This window comes from Oculina patagonica, chromosome 11 (genome assembly GCF_052425735.1).
Source record: "Oculina patagonica isolate OP01 chromosome 11, crgOcupat, whole genome shotgun sequence".
Taxonomy (NCBI): Eukaryota; Metazoa; Cnidaria; class Anthozoa; order Scleractinia; family Oculinidae; genus Oculina; species Oculina patagonica.
The window spans coordinates 19,139,722-19,159,153 of NC_135768.1; the positions used below are offsets into that span (position 1 = coordinate 19,139,722).

Consider the following 19,432-nt stretch of genomic DNA (forward strand, 5'->3'; position numbering starts at 1 on the left):
AGCAGAGCAAATTTATCATTCACATAAGGCTTGCTACCTAATGAGCTACGAATGCCAAAGGAAATTTTGATTTAAGTTTAAGTCACGAGATAGATGTACTTGGGAACTTCGTTAACGAGAGTGTGACAACGAATATAAAATATTACTAGATACAAAAACTTGACGAACGTGCAAATGAATGATCGACCGAAAGACAAAGCAAGCCAACTATAGATATCTCTAATTGTTTCGAAACGCATCAGTTTAATCTTGCTGAGTGAGACTAATTTGTAGCGGAAAATACAGCCTTATTTAGGGTGATTTATTACTTACCAACTATTTGATTGCATTTCAATGAAAGATAATTTCATATCCGCGGACTTTCAAAATAAGCTATTTATCGGCGTGCACATTTCTTGCTTCCTTGGCCATCCTTTCCGTTGCATTGTGTGTAAATGTGGATTCGAGCACTGGCCTCACTAGAAAAATTCCTTCCAGAAAGGAAAAAATATTCGTATTCTCCTGACGTACATCCACAAGTTCGCATTACAACTCGGGAAACCAGCCCTTGTCCACGTCCATCCGCCATTTTGAACTTAATTTAAACTTGATATAAAATTGCCAGGTTACCAAGGGAGTTTACACAAATTTAATCGAATTTCTCCAGCAAACCGCAATAAGTCGTTCATTGCATTCACGACTTAAAAAGGACTTCCTTTAAACGTCAATTCTGAGCGGAGTTATAAAACAACAACGACGGCGTCACCAAGGACAGGGTCGATTGAAAACTCAATTTATAGTTGACTTACAAATCTCGCTAGAACTACTGTTTTCTTTCAAATCTCCGTTACGGTTTAAAAACTGAATATCGCAGACAGTGCTCGATTCAAAATAATAACTAATAACGCAGAATTTGAACATTACGCGTTGTTGTTTTGCTGAAAAAAGGGAATTGTACAATTGTGTGCACGTGAATTGCGTGAATGTGTGCACGAGCTGAGTCGCCGAAATGCTAATTACACCTTTTGAATAGCGATGATCGGTGTGGCCTTTAACGTCTTTATTAATATTACCGCCATTCGACAAGGAAAAAATTATTTGCGCCAAAACATGCAATCTATCATGAAAAGATGCGCTGTCAGCGAGAGGCCTTTGAAATATACGAAAGTCGCCAAACAAAAACTTTTATCAACAGAACAATAGCTTGTCCGTGCGTTGTGCATTATGTAAATTTCTTCACTGTCGTCCGCAAAACAACAACGAACACATGCACACAGTCAGGCGGAATCTTGGAAGGCAAACAAGATCTTTGATTTAAAACCAATATAGCAGTATGCTCAAGAAAGAGACTAACGGAAATCAAAACAACAGACGCTCTTTTGTTGACCGGCTCTCTCTTTTGTTAACTGCAGAACGTTTTTGTTACTTTTGTTGCTTCGATAAACACCAGTTCTGTCGATACTGTGTTAGAAATAGTTCAACTTTCTCGATTTACTTCCGTTCTGGGAAATTTACTTCCGCTTAGACCTAAGAGCATGCGCAATAAAAACCGGAAGACCAAGGTTCTACCTGAAATCGACCTGAAATTGATCTGATCAATTCCAGTTTCCCAGAGTCCGTCCCGTACCGCTGACCGACATAGACGGACTCTGGGCTCGAGATTGATTTCACTGTTTTTCATTTGATTGAAGACCGTCTTTGGTAAAATCTTGGTTCCTTTTAGCTGAAATTTGTTGCAGAATTGTGTAATTACTTCAACACTGTCCAGATCTGTTATTGAGCAACCATATCTCTTGGGAAATTGAAACAGTTTTACGAAATTTTGTTAGAGACGATCGCAAATGAAGTGAACGCCATACGGGTTTCATTACTTTGGCTGCTTTTGATATTCTGAACGCGTTTCTGTTAGCTGTTTTGGACAATTGGAAGATTGCTCATTTTCTTCTGAGATGTCTTATGTTCGTATTTTTGGAGGAACAGCTGCTGTTAGCTGTGGCCTTTATGCATATTACAGATTACGTGACAGCGGCCAGGTTTGTGAAATGAACAATAATTTTATTGAACTTTGTACATGTAAGGTGTAGTTAAAACCTGCCGAGCTTCTTAACCTTATCTCTGGTTAATTACAAACAACTTTAATACAGAAAACATATCAGAGCTGTCGCATACTTGTTTTTGCAAACATTGTTTGAGTTTAATTGGTGACCGTTCTTGCAGAATTCTAGTTGCATTTCCACATTATAGTGCTCATCGAACTTCATGTAAGATTATTCCTACACTAGTAGGAATTTATACACTAGCTATAACGTCTTTCAGTGGTGCAGTGGATGGAACATTAACCCGATGTGATCGTTTTTTCTGGTGTTCACAAAATGTAAATGCAATTATCCCAGATTTTTAATATATTTCGTGATTTATGCTTTTTGAAGTAATTTAATACCCTTCAACAACAGCATAAACATAATAACCGCTTCTTTATTACAGTGTGAACCAGAAAACCGTGAACACTTTCCTTTGTCTTGCACATGTAAATTTCTGCAGAAAACCATCGAATAATAGCCAAAACTGCAAGAAATATAAAAAATGGACAGAGATGGAGTCAGCAGGTTATTTTTCGTGAATAATTTGTCAACTATTTCCACTACTTCCTTTTTCAAAGTATAATGAAAGTGTTCACGGTTTTCGTGTTCTCACTGTAATGAAGCACTATGTAAACAGGGGCTTGACCCTGAGTTGCAGTCACTTCTTTTCAAGATCACTTCGTTCCAAGTCACTTCGTACCATCCTATGGTCAGATCGTTGCACAAACTAGTCTCTTTGTTCCAGCGTCAGCGAAGTATCGTTCATTGTCTTGTGGATTTAAGAATGAGGTATATTCATGTGTAATCTTGTTTTGGCTCAGAACGGATGATGAATGAAGTGATTATTTGGTGAAACGAAGTGGCAGTATTTGGTGGAACGATCTGACCATAAGGTGGAATGAAGTGATTTGGAATGAAGTGACCAGATACCTTGACCCTCTACTTTACCTGCACTTACTGTAGGATTGAAAAGTTACCCTCAAAGAGAACATTGAGATAGCACTTACATTGTCATTTGTCACTTTTTACTGACAATTTGGAAATTTTATATTTTTTCAGACTCCTCTATTAACAGTGAATGCTGCAGAAAATCCAGTAGCTGCAAGACCAAATATTCCTTTACCGTCAAGATCTGTCCATATCAGCTCATTAAAGAACACACCTGAATTTGATGTTTTGGTCATAGGGGGAGGTGCTACAGGATGCGGGGTAGCCCTTGATGCTGTCACAAGAGGTAGACTTCAAAGTCAACAGTTTCAAGTTGCTTAAAGTAGCAATCTGGGAAGTGTATTACCTTATTATTTAAAATTTTGGTGACACTTAAATTTAGCGAATTTAGCCATTTTTCAAAAAAATGCTAAATTAAAATGTTGCTAAATATGGATTTTCATGAAATTTTGTAAAATTAAGTGACGCATGTTCCAAAATTTACAAAAAAATCGCTAAATTAAAGTGTCGCTAAATACAGATTTTTCAAAAATGCAAAATTAACGTGTCACCAAAATTTCACGTACCGTTAGCAGGGTGTTCATTAAGCATCGGAGATCGGAGAATTCTCCTTCTACTTCGTAGAATTCTCCGGCTAAATTTCAAAAGCCTCTACCTATTTTCTTATTAAGTTGTGGAACCTTTAAAATTCATTCTCCGGTTACTTTACACTATTCTCCTGCTATTACAATTCTTAATGAAAACCCTGCGTTAGTAATAAGGTACTAGTCTAGTGGGCCATCTAAAGAATCAGTCTATAAGATCGTGTTCTAAATGGGACTGATTGTTTGAACCTGCAACCATAAGGGTTGATTAGTAGAGGGGGACAGGGGGGGGGGGGGTCTGAACCTCCCTGCTCCAATGCCTTACTCCCACTTCCTGTATTTTTTGCTCTTGGCTCTCACCCCTTTCTGTATCCACTCACTCCTCTTTGTCCCATATCTATTGTGAATTATAACAAAATGTTGCAAAATTTTACTCATTTTCTCCCAGTTCCTGCCACCTTAGGAATCCCACTTCCCGCCCTCCTTTCTCCAGGTTCCCGCCCTTTTTCTCCCAGACTTTCACCCCCTGTCGCCCTCCACTGATTTAGGTTAAAGTGTCCCAAAAGAACACTTTTCAGAGCATTTTTTGGTTGAGACAGTTGGTAACCTTTCGGCCTGTGTGCAGGTTGGATCAACCGTTTTTGGTTGGCCCATCAGGCTGGAGCTTATCTCCGTTTCTGAAGCATGAAGCCACTAGGAGTGTTTCTACTCCTTCCTTGATGGGATGCTTGTCCATTGCAGGGTTACCCCCAAGCATTAAAATTTGCCGGTACCCATTTATACACCTGGGCAGAGAGAGGCACTATGAGAGTAAAGTGTCTTGCCCAAGAACACAACACAGTGACCCCAGCCAGGGCTCGAACCTGGACCCCTCAATCCTAGCCTGCGTAGCAGGCGTCAAAAGGGGAGGGCAGGGGAGTTGGGAAGAGGGAGAGAAAGAGGGAAAAAACGGAGGGGGAGTGGGGACGAGAAGGGGAGGGACGCCTGCTCTAAGAACCCCCTTTTGTCCATTTCTGCGGCCGCTGGCGGCCGCAAAATTCTGATTGGCTAGGAAACAATGGGTATTGTAAAATGCAAGTTTCACAATTTTATTTCACAAACAACTAAGATGGCGGCGGTCATGGACGTATTAGCAAGTGCTTTAAGAGACTTAAACCTAGCTAATGGAATATTGTCTTGAAACCGGAGCAAGAATCTGCTGTCAAGGCTCTGCTAGCCGTAGAGATGTCCGGCAAGATTTCCGCACAGCCCCCTACATTAATTATGCATACAATATTCTGACTGATTCGTTCTTTTCATGATTGCTGTTTATGTATAGTGAAAGTATGAAATAGTTGCATACATAATTAATGTAGGGGGCTGTGCGGAAATCTTTCCAAGATGTCCTGGCGGTTTTGCCTACTGGTTACGGCAAGAGTTTTTTTTTTTTTTTTTTTTTTTTTTTTTTTTTTTAAATTTTTTTTTTTTAATTTTTACTTTTCAGCACAATACACTTGACAATACACGAAAAAAAAAATACAAAAGATAAATGAATAAAAAATACAGAGGTAACAATGCGATACACGTAACTATTGTAACTAAATTGTTAACTAAGTTATTGTTAGTAAAGGCTTCCATAAGTTCAAAAAATTTTCTTTTTGTCCTTTCGCATGTGCGATTGATCTTTGAATAAACATTTTTTCTTTTACTAACTCAAGAAAGAGAAGGAGATTAGGTAATTTGTGATCATATTTTTGTAGAAAGACATGTCTTTTGCTAAGTAGAATATAATAATTAAAGATATAGGAGCCAGAACTTCCGGGATTATAGCCGTACATTATTCCTAATTCATCAAAATTGTAATTGTCTTTATTTTGACTATTCCACCGGAATAAGACTGAATTCCAAAAGTCGCGTATACGGGAGCAGTTAACTAGCATGTGCGACAGTGTTTCTAATTCGTTACAAAATTCGCAAAGGGGAGAATCCGATATATTCATTTTATATAGGAGGTTTCTGCACGGTAAAATATTATGAATTATCTTAAACTGAAATATACTTAGTTTCGTTTCCCGTGTTATTCTAAATGGTAGTTTATAAATTGCGCTGATCTTCATCTCTTCTACACCTAACCTTTGTAGCCTAGAACTAGCTAAAGGTTCTTTAAATTTCTTTTGAATAAGAATATTCCGAGCTCTTTTACTGGTGAGTATTTGACCAGGAGGAAAAGTCGATTTTCCTTCTTGTCGATTCCCACCATTAGTAGATTGTAATTCACGCTTCCACCCTAATGGTATTGCTGCTATTAAACCCCAGAGGTTGGTAAATGGCGTAGCAAGGCCAAATTTTCTAAGAAAATTGCCATATGAGAGGAATTTGCCGTCTTCTTCTAATAAATAAATCTTTGATTCTGAGAATTCCAGCAACGTGCCAGTTTTCCCAGTATACAGATTTGCCTGCTATGGTTATGTATTTATTATTCCAAATAATGGCTTCCTTAATGTCATGTTTATCTAGAGGGGCGGATTTAACATCATGAACTTCTGCCCATGTTTTTAAGATGTCAATGTAGAAAGGTGGCATATTTTTTAGTTCTAAAAGACTTAGATCATAGCTACAGTCGAAAATGAGAGGGCCTCCAACATTTTTCAGATACCAGGACGGAATTATCATCCAATCCTCATTTGCACCATCTTGCATTCTTTTTACCCAGGCACATAGTAATGATTTTGTGATTATTTCATATTCTGGCAAATCTAAACCTCCTTTTTCTTTTGCTCCGATAAGCGTGTCTCTTTTTATTTTCGGTTTCTTGCCGTTCCAAACGAAGTCTGCTATCAATTTGTTAACGGCGTCAATAACATAAGGTGGGGTGTGAAGACAAGCGCTAGAAGAAATGAGTTTGGATAAACCTAACGTTTTAGCTATTGTTATTTTTCCATACAGGGATAAATCCCTTTGTGACCATAAATTAAATAACTTTTTAACTTTGATTAGCTTGTTTGCAAAATTTGCTTGGTCGCACAAATTAAACTTGTATGAGAAAGCGGTTCCTAAAGCTACTATTGGCCTTTGTGGCCACAAAAACTCGAATGGCGTATCTTTATTTTGCGCGTTCTTCCCCAACCATAAAGCTTCTGTTTTAGAAGAATTGAGTTTAAGTCCACTGCATTCCTCAAACAAGAGGCAAGAGTTTGATTTATCAAATGTTTGTGCGTGCAAAGAACCACGAACTATTAAACGAAAATCAGTGCGATAATGCAGCGATTCTCGTTATTTCGCCACTGAAGAGCATTATCGAAGATCAGCTCCAGGATTTGGAATCATTGGGCTACCCTGCGGCTGACTTGTCCAAATTATCGAGCGATGATCTTGATCTTGATCCTTTGTCGCCTTTTCGCCTTCAGCCGTGTCTTCGATTTCCTCAATTGCACTTTCAACATAAAACTGCAGCGACTTCCTTGAATTGCACCACTCCGTTAAATGTTTATTTGGTTCTGTTGTAGACCTTTTTCCTTGCTTTCGTTCCGGAGTAACCGTCGTTGGAAGTTGACGTTTGGTGCTGATTTCTTCGACCGTTGACTCACAATTCGCCGCCAGAAAAGCAGTGTCATTTCTGGAAGTTACAGCTGTCTTGATAAAATAATAAAACTCCGCAGCATTTCGTATTTTGCGGCCGCAACTTCTGCAAACGCGTTCTGACAAACTTTGGAATTTAAGTAACGGAAATCCAATCGAAGAACAGCAATCTGCCAGAGCTGTTCCTGGACTCTCTTGCCTTGTCGATTTCGTAAATAAATTTTCAAACGACGCTCTTGAACCTGATGGACTTTCAAATACCACAGCACAGAATCGACAGCGATCATTGAATTTGTTTTCTTTCTTTTTTCGGCCCGTTTTGAACTCTGTGTAGGAGTTGCTGACATTTTCACGCTAAATCATGGCTGTCCCGAGGTGAGATTTTCTACTTTGCACAAAAATACTTGCGCTTCCGGAGTCCCGGGAAACAGACATTCCTAGGTGTCTAAGAAGCGTGCGCTGCGTTCTGATTGGTTAACGTACTAACAGTTAACTGACAGTTACTAAATTGGATTACCGGAAAATTGGTGGGCGTTATGCAAAATACCGGGTTCTTACGGCAGGCGTTCCCTCTTCCCCTCTTCCCCTTCTTTTCCCCTCTCCCTTTCCCTCCCCTTTTTACGCCTGCCACGCAGGCTACCTCAATCCAGACTCCAGTGTACTAGCCATAATTAGGCCACCACACTTCCCTGATCCCCATAGAACACAACCTTAAATAACCAACAATTCCATGTGTGCATGTGATTGTTTCTCAGGTCTAAGTACAGCTTTGGTGGAAAGGGATGACTTTTCCTCAGGAACCAGCAGTCGAAGCACTAAACTGATTCATGGTGGTGTACGTTATCTACAAAAAGCCATCATGCAGTTGGATAGAGAGCAAGTAGGATCTTTATTTTGATCATTATATTTTCCCATCCAACCTGACTTAACTAAATAATTTTATAAAATACCACATTTATTTGCCTTGTTTTTGTCAAATACTAGAACTTTGTGAGATGTCTTACGCCGGTCCATGCCTCCCAAATACATTAGGCTACTGGTTAACTCTTCAATGTTTTTGTGTTTCTAGTATCGTCTTGTAAAGGAAGCATTACATGAGAGAGCTAACCTGTTGGCGATAGCTCCACACTTGTCTGCGCCATTGCCAATTATGCTACCAGTCTACAGGCAAGTTACATGTTGGGAACTAAATATTGGTGATTTTAAGTCCCTGTCACTTCAGTCCTTCACCCATTGTTATCACAGGGATATGATTTCACTGCTGAGCAGAAGCCATTTGAATAGAACACAATGTGCCAATCTCAGACAGAGCCAAGGAATAAAGCCCTAAAATTACCATGTTACCTGCTAAAATCATTATTCCGATGATGGAGCCAACTGTGAATTTTCACAGTAATAAGCCAACTATAGAACTTTATTTTATGCACCCTTGATTCAAATCCTGTTTAGCCTTAAATGTAGAATAAACATTTATTGGGTTGTCAAGGGGTAGTAGGGAGAGGGATGTGAATAATTTGTATACTGTAATGATTTTCCAAGTTACCAAACTGGTTGACCTGCAATCTTGTCCCCAGGGTCCACTTTTCTTTCCATCTGTGCAAAGAGTGTGGACGCTGGCCAAGTACAATAATTGTTTTTTCAGTGCTCATTTAGATTGCTAGCCAATCATCTTTGAGTGGAATAAGCTCTAAGTCTGTGCACTTTAACCGGAAGTCTGTGAATTGCAGACTTTTAAATCAGACTTGGCCAGAATTGGGTTCTTGGTGCCAGACCTAAAGAAAAGCAGCTCTGGAGATGAGATTGGTTGTCCAGAGGGGCTGGGAGGCAAATAAGAAGAGTGAGGTCGTATGCTATAAATAATGAAAGGATTTGCTCATTTCAGATGGTGGCAGCTTCCCTACTTTTGGGCAGGACTCAAGATGTATGACCTTGTGTCTGGTCGACAGCTTCTTAAGAGTAGCTATGTTGTTGGAAAGAAAAAAGCCTTGGAGCTTTTTCCGATGCTTAAAAAGGAGAAATTATGTGGTGCAATTATTTATTATGATGGTAAGCCAAGTCACATTTATTAAAATTGACAGGCTATGTTTCATTCTGGCAGTCCAACATTTATTTTCCATTTTACCTAGTATCATGGGTCTGCAATGCGTGCAAAGTAATAAATGGTTCAGAGGTTAAGTTTCTTTCAGTGCTAATAAAACCAAGCTCAGACTCGGAGTTTCGGCATATTTAGTTTTGTATCAAATTTTTTGAGTTGTTTATTATGTTCTTACAGTGCATGACTTAAAATCCTGGCCAAGAAACCAATCTGAACACTGTTATATAGAGTGGTTTTTAATCAAGTGTCAAAAAACCAAAGTAGTCACTCTGGCCAGTCACAAAGGACGTAATTTAATCTAGTTATCCAATCAAAACTCAAAGCAAATGCGTACATGTAGCAGACACAAAGCACCGGAAAATGTGCGCAAGGGAGTCACAATTGGTTTTGGTTTTATTTCTGATTGGCTGAGAAAATGGCATGAGTGTTTTAAACCAATCACAAAGCGTAGTACTTAATGCAATACTAAGCGATCATGAATTACTTTTGGCACTGAAATGAAAACTGCTCTGACTAATAATAAATCATTGAAACATTCACAACAACACTAACATTTTTTTAACATTTACATTATTTTCATTGTTAATTAATGGGTTTGGTTGTATGAACAGGTCAGCACAATGATGCAAGAATGAATCTAGCTATCGGCTTGACAGCTGTTAGACATGGAGCATCTGTTGCCAATCACATGGAAGTCATGTCTCTTCTCAAGAAAAAAGGTAAGGTGAAGGTTATTCTGTTACATTCCTAGGTGGGTTTTCAGGTAAAATTAAGGGCAAGGTGTCAAATTATTAAAAGGAATTCTTACAGATCAATTGATAAGGGCATCAACAAATTATAATATTTATGAGTTTTTTTATTAGGTTATGGGTTCAGGTAGCAAACCTTATTGTGCACATAGTTGGTAGATCCTCTCAAGTTGTCTAAAAAAATGTAAGAGAACACTCGTCAGATGGGTCCAGCTACCAGAATAATGTTCAAAGGAACTTGTCATTTTAAAGGATCATTGTTTAGATAGATTCTGTTTATGTGAAGATGCATTGTATTCTTTTTGAACTGAAAAGAAAGGTGTAAAATGGTCTTGTTCATGTCCCAACTGAAGCGTACATGTAACCTGAGACCCTTTTACAGTGTGCTGTGATCTTTTTAAAGTGGCTTGTAATTTGGTAAACTAAACATTGAATTTAATTCCCATTACAGAGGAAGGCAAGGAGGATGAAGTAGTTTGCGGAGCACATGTACGTGATGTAATAACTGGTGAAGAATTTGACATACGAGCCAAATGTGTTGTGAATGCCACTGGTCCTTTCACTGACTCAATCCGCAAGATGGATGATCCAACAGAAACCGATATCTGTCAGCCAAGCTCAGGGGTGCATATTGTTCTGCCTGACTACTACAGGTAACTTGCATGCCTCATGCAATAGAAGTACAGTACCATAGCAAGGTACTGTTCAATAGCTTTAATTTGAATGGTCACACACAAGGGTTTCATCCACAGACTTAAAAGAACCACCTTAATAAATACAGCATAATAAATAGTATCATCAAAGTACAGCTTGATAGCTTTTATTTGAATGGTCAGACACTAGGATTTCATCCACAGAGTTAAAGGTTAGAACCACCTTGTACAGCATAATAAACAGTACCCCATGAAAGTGCTGCTCAATAGCTTTCATTTGAATAGTCACACACTTGGTTTTCATCCATGGACTTAAAAGTTAGAACCACCATCTACAGCATAATAGACAGTACCACATGAAAATACTCCACATTATTATATGGCTAGTGCTTGCCCGGGGGAGGGACTCAAATATGAAAGTGACGGGGATGCTCGTCGTCTCGCTTAGGGGTGTAAATTTCGGATTTTTGGTCTCGCTTAGGGTGTTCCGGGAAAAACGCCAATATTTTTAACCATAATGGTCTCGTTTAGGGTTACACACGAAGAAATATACAAATATAAGTTCTATTCTTAGTTTTTTGGTATCTTTTAGAGGTCAAAAAAAGCTTGAGCCACACCCAGATTGGTCTCTTTTAGGGGTTCTTTTCAAAATTTCCGACGAGCATCCCCGTCCGTTTCATATTGGAGTCCCCCCCCCGGGAGTGCTTGTAGCCGATATAACGCGCGCTCTGATTGGCTAAGTGCAAGGGCATTATTCTCCCGTAATGCCCACGGGCCGATTACGGATTATGCAAATTAGAAACAAAACAAAACAAAATGTACATGTACTTCAAAGACCACATTGCTTTTTTGTTTTGTTTTTTCTTAAAATTGCTGCCGCTTAAGACGACGAGTGAAAATGAACAATCTGAGAGTGAATTGTATTACCCTAACGAGCTTGAATTTTAGGAAAACAGTGAAGGTACAGTTGGTGCCGGACAGAGCGAAGCGTTTGTTTGGCCGTTGGTTCTTGAAAATGTCGACGGAATTTACCTTGCCAAATTGTAACACAACTATAAATAACTTGTTTGGTTGACGTTTTGCGACCTTATAGTAATCATTTGTCTCGAAACTAAATATATTTTTTGACGGAGTACACGTTAGTTCACCTGACTTGTGCGGTTTTAAATGAATGAACAGACACCGGATGTGAAGTGATCATTTCCGCTTGAATTCAGGCGCTTGAATTCATTTCCGCTTGAATGCCTGGCTTGAATTCGTTATTTTTAAAGCCATATAATAAACAACTTATTAACCTCGAACGTTCGGTCTTTACGGGAAAATCTCAAACCTCGGCCTTGCTGCATTGACCTCGCTATCGCTCGGTCAATACTGCAAGGCCTCTGTTTGAGATTTTCCCGTAAAGACCTCACTCTCGGTTAATAAGTAGTTAGTAGCTTCCATTTGAATGGTCGCACACTGGGGTTTCATGCACAGACTTAAAAGCTATAAAACCACGTTGTACAGAATAATGAACAATGCGGTCTACCACATGAAAGTACTGCTCAATAGCTTTTATTTAAATGGTCACACACTAGGGTTTCATCCACAGACTTAAAAGTTAGGACCACCCTGTACAGCATAATAAACAGTACCACATAACAGTACTGCTCAATTGCTTTTATTTGAATGGTCACATACTAGGGTTTCATTCAAAGAGTTAAAAGTTAGAATCACCTTGTACATCATAACTTTCTTTCCCTGTCTGTTTGCAGTCCAAAACACATGGGACTTCTGGATCCCTCAACAAGTGATGGACGCGTCATTTTCTTTCTTCCATGGGAGGGTGAGCTAAACGTATTTGCTTATGATGGCGGATTTATATTGCTAAAAACGTTTTTCGTTCTTTTTGTTTAGCAAGGAATAAGAAAAGACAAAGCACAGAAACCTACAGACTAGTGTTTTTTCGCGTTAGCACTGGCGTGCTTGATACCATTTCCGTGATATAAAAAGTCTTTTAATCTTTCCCAATCGTCAAATTCTTTATGTTTGGTCATTTCCTTTGTTTGACCAATCAAACACCATTGGAAGGCGGAGAAGCCTCATGCAATTAAATTGCACGTGCAGTTGTTTGCTATTTGACTGGCTGAAAACAGTTTGGAAAACCAACAGAAAGATGACAAAAGTTGCAGGTGTGGTTGTTGGTTATTTGATTGGCTGAAAAGTAAAGAAATCCAAAAAAAAATGTCAAAAAGTCGCGCGTGCGGTTGTTGGCTATTTGATTGGCTGAGAAGTTGGAAAACCGATAAAAAAATTTGATGTAAAAAGCTTAGCTAGTGGTACGAATTATCCGTTTTACGATACTTAAGTTTTTTTTTTCTCTTTTATGTTGCAGGAAAGACGATCGCCGGTACAACTGACTCGCCAACAGAATTATCATACAACCCTGCACCTAAAGAAGCCGAGATTCAGTTTATCCTTAGTGAGATCAAACACTATCTTAGCGCTGATGTGGAAGGCAAGTGACAGACAAAGTAACCATGTACATGAAGACCCTTTACTACACTTAACACCACACACCTAACTCTACCTCTTGCGAGAGGGGCCTGAGACCCGAAAAATTTCATACATGTACTGATGACGTAGCTCTACAGAGATCCGAAGAGTGTCTCTGATTGAATGTTTTTTGCGCGGGAAATTCAACAACCAATCAGAGTTACTACACGAAAGCAACCGAAAAAAAATATTACTTCGCTAAAAGCTCCTTTTGCATTATAAAATGATCAGAAATTCTGATACATTTACTTGGATATACAATGTTTCCAGTAAAATGTCAGATAAAAAGTTTTTGGATACAAAAGCGAACGTTTTTAAATTGGGATTCAGGAGTGTTGTGTGCACATGAGAAAAACGCCTGAATTCGTGATCAAAGCGTTCTTTGCAGTAAACGGAGTCTAGAGGCCGGATCAAATTGAGAGTCGAGAGTCGATGAAGAGTTAAACAATAGCTTTCTTGAAACTCTCCCCCGCTATCATCTGCGACAGCGTGCTGTTGCATTAGCTAAGAGTACGCTAGGGAAGTGGTCATAACAAGTGTATTGGCGACAATCCACCTTGTGTAGAGGTAGGGGGACTATGCAAGATATGACCTGTCTGATTAGCCAAGAAAACAAAATTTACTGGCCTCAAAATGTGAGTTAAGACTTCCATATTAGGTGTGCAGGAAGCTTGCGTTGCTGGAGAAATGGCACAAGGAAGATTGGATCTTTTTCTTAGTTTCTACTCCTGGTATAGTGGGGGCTGTAAATCATCTTCTAAGGAGGGGAAAGAGGGTACATGAAGAGACCACCTGTCTGTTCTGTGAAACTAGCAAAATCTTTGGACGACTTTCACGAAGATTTGAACAGGTTAATTCGATTTGAACGTGATTACTAATGAAAGTTGGTACCCAAACGAGAGAGAGAAGTTGAAATCTTTTCGACCTTCTTTTTTGTTTGATACAGCTACAAAATATTCAAATGTATGATGAACTTTCTTGCAGTTCGCCGCGGTGATGTTCTAGCGGCCTGGAGCGGAATCCGCCCATTGGTTATAGACCCCAACTCCAAAAGCACTGCCTCGATCGCGCGCAACCATCTGATTCTCGTCAGCAAAAGTGGACTGGTGACGATTGCTGGTGGCAAATGGACAACATACCGATCAATGGCAATTGACACGATGGAAGCTGCTATTAAGGCGCGCGGGCTCAAGCCTGCGAGGGAGTGCCAGACAGACGGACTTTTCCTTGAGGGAGGGGAGGGTTACTCCTCTAATGACTTCATTCGACTGGTGCAGGATTTTGGTCTCGAAGTTGAGGTTGGTTGAGGTGAAATCGTTTTACATTATTCACAGGGAACCTACCATATAGCGTGTGGGTGCCCTGTGCATCGGATGTCTCCGTGAAACAGTAGTATGAAATCAAACATGTTTGTTATAAAATTTGATTTATTTTAAAATTCTCCCGAGGAGACTTACAGAAATTGTTTGATTTGGTAAGGAGAATTTAGATTTTGACTGTAGGACTCATTACATGTTCCTCATACAGGTTGCCAAACACCTGTCTCATACATACGGGAACAAAGCACCGGAAGTGGCCAAACTTGCCAGCATAACCGGAAGTCGTTGGCCAGTTGTGGGGAAACGTCTTGTGGAACAGTTTCCGTACATAGAAGCGGAAATTCAGTACGCCGTGAAGGAGTATGCTTGCACGATCGTGGACCTCCTTGCCAGAAGAACACGTCTTGCGTTCTTAAACGCCGAGGCTGCTGCCGACGCTATCCCGAAGATTGCCGACGTCATGGCGAAGGAACTGAAGTGGTCCAAAGCCAAGAAAGAGGTAATCGATATTTCATCGGAGAAGTAATAATTTCCGTTGCTGCGTTAGCATTTCCGAGTGCACTGAAGTTGACACATCAGGTTTTCGTCATGAGGATACGTCACGTTGCTTGGTAACGTCCTACGAAAATCGCGGGCTCAGTCAATTCTCGCGGGCGGGAAGTTGACTTGTTACCATTGTTACTCTGATTGTCAAAAATCTACCAGCACGTTTTTCTGTTCCAAAAAGCTAACAGTCGACAGAAAAAATCTCCGATTAAACCATCTAACAAAATCCGCCCGAAATGGGACAAAATGACAAAATCACATAAACACTTTCCTCCCTAACAGGGACATGTACGGAAAAGCATATTCAACTTCATAACTTGGGGGAGAGTTACACTGGCGGACCCCCCTCCCCTGTCCCGTTCCCCTCCGCCTCTCCCGTCAGAGGCCAAGGCCTGACCAAGACCTGAGAAGTCTATATTTTACCAGGGAGGGCAAAGCAACTCGTTTTACTGTCTGTTAAATAGAAATGTGTTTTAGAGTGTGACTTGCGATGATTTTAATTTATTTACCAGGCCGAGATAGCCGACGCGCAGAAGTTTCTTGGAGCCATGGGATTGGACGTCCAAGAGCACGTGCGGCGCGTGGAGGTCAATTTCAGCGAAGACGAAATCAAAGAATACGAGAAAAAATTCCAGCGAGTCAACAAGTCCAAGAGAGGCTGTGTAAGCTCGCTGGACCTGAGAAACATGTTGAAAGAAATGGGAGAGGAAGTGTCAGAGGAACAACTTCATGATGTGATAGCTGAGGTTGATACAAATAGGAATTCATGCGTGGAATTGGACGAGTTTTTGCAGGTAAGAGACCTTTCAAACATAAAGGCTTCAAGTCTATCCAAATTGTAATCCATTTCCATCCTCACCATCGTTAGTCATCCTCACTTTCTAATGGGTTCCTGTCATTTGTCGAGTACTGTTCTTCAAAATCAAACCATTATTGTCGGGTTTCCTACATGCAAGCCTCGCGTTTTTAAGTTTGTCCATATTGTAATCCATTTCCATCCTCGCCATCGTTAGTCATTCTCACTTTCGAATGGGTTCCTGTTATTTGAGTGAATCAAACCATTATTGTTGGGTTTTCTACATGCAAACCTCGCGTTTTTAAGTTTCTCCAAATTAAAATCCGCTTCCATCCTCGCCATCGTTAGTCATCCTCACTTCCTAATGGGTTCCTGTCTTTTGTCGAGTACTGTTCTACAAAATCAATCCATTATTGTTGGTTTTCCTTCATGCAAGCCTCGCGTTTTTAAGTTTGTCCATATTGCAATCCATTTCCATCCTCACAATCGTTAGTCATCCTTATTTCCCAATAGTTGCCTGTCATCTGTTGAGTACTGTTCTACAACATTAAACTATTGTTGGCTTTCGGAGTGCAATCTCGGCAGACCTGGAAATCTTGCTAAAACATCTGTAACAGTGCGTTATATTTACAGCTTTATTTCTCCCTTTCAGGTTATGAGTGCACTTAAGACCGGCGCCATTGCCAACAATCGGTTTGCCGTCATCATTGAACGTCATCACAAACATTTGACTGAAGACATTCCAGTGTATAGAAGCGGCGGCGGACTGTGACGTCATTAATCCACTAAGCCAATCGGAGTGTATTTTTTGGCGCCAATGTTATGTCACTGGCCAATTAAATGTTACGAACATGATGCACCACGTGTCACAAACTATCATAGTTAGCCAATCACAAAGCTTGGAAGGTGGATGAATTTGGAAATTCACTGATCTTATTAAGAAGGGAACCGTAAAGGAAGCTTACATTATGCAAAGGAAACGTAATTTTGAATATTGTAATATTGCTTTGCCAGTACTACAACCTAAAGTTCAGCTTAGAGTGGGAACGTAAGAAGCGATAAGTTTATTTCTCGGGGGGAAACCCTTTTTGGACTTTAAAACACAAAGGGGAAAAAAATGCTGGTTTCTAACTGGTTTCGTCGAGAGCGAAATTGTTCTGTATGTAGATTTCCGAGGATTACCCGAAGCCCTACAAAGATTTTGAGTTGATTCGAAGATGACCCGATTTCATATGACCCGATAACTTTCGTAGCTTTTAGAACGATATCGGAAGGTCAGAAAATACTTCCGATGGTCTACGGAGATGACCCGATGTAATTTTGTCCTTTATGTTATACGCAAGTAATATTACTTTTCACTTGTACTTTAAGAATTTGCAAATTCTATACATTCTATTGCAAGGAGTTTTGTAACTATACGAATATTGCTATACTATAATATTTAATTTGCAAAGCAACATATTTTCTTTTGCATTTATGCTTTCAGAATTTCAAAATTATTTTAAAAGTTTGCAATTTCACGTTGATCTTAAGCCCCAAGAGGTAGCAACAATCAATTTTCCTTTAGAATTTAGTTAAATGATAACAAACAGAATCTCCCAACGTTTCTTTAAGAAATATATGGCGAACGGTGGGAAGAGTTTGTATGTTGGTATTTGGCCTAAACACGGTTTAAATAATAATTTGAAACTTTCAATTTCAGACCTGCTTGCGATATATGTAAATAATATATTCCACAAAGATCAAAAAAAAATTATAGGTTATAGTTTTTGTTCGTGTTGTCGGGTTAGTATGCTCATAACAAACTTTTCTTTTTTAAAATTTATGGCATAAAGTAAAAAAAACTATTTATAGTAAAAGCTACGTAAAACAACGCTCGTGTAACAGCCAAACAAAAATGGTTTACCAGTGGTAACAATAAAAATGCCTGTATTTTCTGTGTGAAAAGACTGCCCTTTTTTCTACGCACCGTACCGTTGCTTATCGCGAAAGTTTAGAGATAAATTTTCGACAACTTTTTAACAATTGCATTTTTTCCCCAGAGCTGCTTGCCCCTATTAGCCGACTGAGCCTGGGACAGAGGAACAAGTGGCTCTGGGGACACATGATTTGATTGGCCGGATTTGAACAGGGGCTGCCTCGTCCCCAGGCGTCGGTCGGCCAGACGGTAAAGGCGGTAAGGTGGGAAAACAGGGAGCGCGGGGGTTGATGGTTGGGGAGCGAGCAACGCCAAGCGAACCGTGTACGTCAGTCCCACAACACCAAGCGAAGCGTGCACTACTAAGGAGGAGGACGCCTGGGGACGAGGCAGCAAGCACCGCGCCTCCCGCCTTATCGACGAAATGCAACGGCGCCCGTGTAATCTATCGGTACCCTACATCTGACAAAAATAAAACAAAATTGGCCAATCACAAGAAACGCAAATAATGCTACGAGCCAATAGAAACTCGCGAAAGAAATATGCAACCGGCGCCAAGCGCGGGAAAACGCACGTAATAAAGCCAAGATTTAACTTTGATCCTGATTGGTTAAAAAAAATGGCATGCGTATTCTGATTGGATAAATCACATTGCACGTGTTTTTTTCGAACAACAACAGTGCTTCCAAATAGGCAAGGTAGCAAGCCTACAACAAGTACATTGTTATGTTCGCAACAAATTCGCACATACCGTATTTACTCGAATAAGCGCCGCGGCGCTTATTAAATTTTTCGCGCCTCAGGGCGGCGCTTATTAAAAATTTCGACGCCACAAAGAATCTAAACCTTTACATTAATTGAAATAGCGTCTTTTGATTGTCAGTATTCGTCTCTTGCTGAAGAGAGAAGTGGCGTTAGCTGTCCTGGCAAAGTTCACGGCCTTCACAACATTTACAGAACTACGTATTGCAAGAATGTTGGATAGAAAAACCAATTGGGCGAGCGGTAAAACAATCACTTTGAACTGCAAAATATCGCTTTTGATGGAAAGAAATATCCAAGTTTTGTTTTAGAGTTGCTTTGCAGTGCTGTTTTTAGTTTAAACGGATTTCCTTGAATAAGCGCCGCATCGGGACTGCGGCGCTTATTCGGGGGCGGCGCTTATTAACTTTTTTGTCCGAAATGCGGCGCTTATTCAAGGGCGGCGCTTATTCGAGTAAATACGGTAATTCTCACTGAATAAAATCTTTGAAGAGAAATTGACTTTTACGCCATAAAGACAGCTGTTCCAACTGGGCTGAAATAGGTTCAAATTGCTTTGGGAAATGTCGACAAAATTGTATTGTTGACAAGCATTTTGTCTTGTAAAAATAAAGCATACGAGGACAATTAAGGTTTTATATAGCATGCGTAATTTATTCGAGTTATTTATCAAGATTCACGGAGGACAAAAGATTAAAGAACGATTCCATATTTGCGCAGCTGTAAAAAACTGCAGTATTAGTTTTGTAAAGTTCATTAGTGAGGAAAACTGCAATGAAATTTTAGAGGCTTGGTTCTAGCCATAATAAGCTACCATTAAAAAATATTTCTCGTTTTGTGTAAGTTCTAAAACTGAGTCAAGGCAATACGAAATGTATGGAAACCATTGAAGTGAGAAGGTATGTACAC

The 19,432-nt window shown here is 39.8% G+C and overlaps 1 protein-coding gene across 1 annotated transcript; it reads left to right on the forward strand.

Annotated features, from left to right (window-relative positions):
* Positions 1–1,658: 1,658 nt before the first annotated feature.
* Positions 1,659–16,674, forward strand: LOC144629528 (glycerol-3-phosphate dehydrogenase, mitochondrial-like). The gene is made up of 13 exons (XM_078487758.1): positions 1,659–2,012; positions 3,120–3,294; positions 7,906–8,030; positions 8,220–8,317; positions 9,033–9,196; positions 9,857–9,964; positions 10,446–10,647; positions 12,402–12,472; positions 13,022–13,144; positions 14,167–14,480; positions 14,710–15,000; positions 15,560–15,841; positions 16,496–16,674. Exons 1-13 carry the CDS (start codon positions 1,929–1,931, stop codon positions 16,613–16,615), a joined length of 2,157 nt encoding a protein of 718 aa, XP_078343884.1. The 5' UTR covers positions 1,659–1,928; the 3' UTR covers positions 16,616–16,674.
* Positions 16,675–19,432: the final 2,758 nt, after the last annotated feature.

Coding starts and splice junctions, on each gene's coding strand:
- LOC144629528 (XM_078487758.1), top strand. CDS start 1,929: ATGTCTTATGTTCGTATTTTTGGAGGAACAGCTGCTGTTAGCTGTGGC. Junction 2,013..3,119: donor GATTACGTGACAGCGGCCAG/GTTTGTGAAATG, acceptor ATATTTTTTCAG/ACTCCTCTATTAACAGTGAA. Junction 12,473..13,021: donor TTTCTTTCTTCCATGGGAGG/GTGAGCTAAACG, acceptor TTTATGTTGCAG/GAAAGACGATCGCCGGTACA.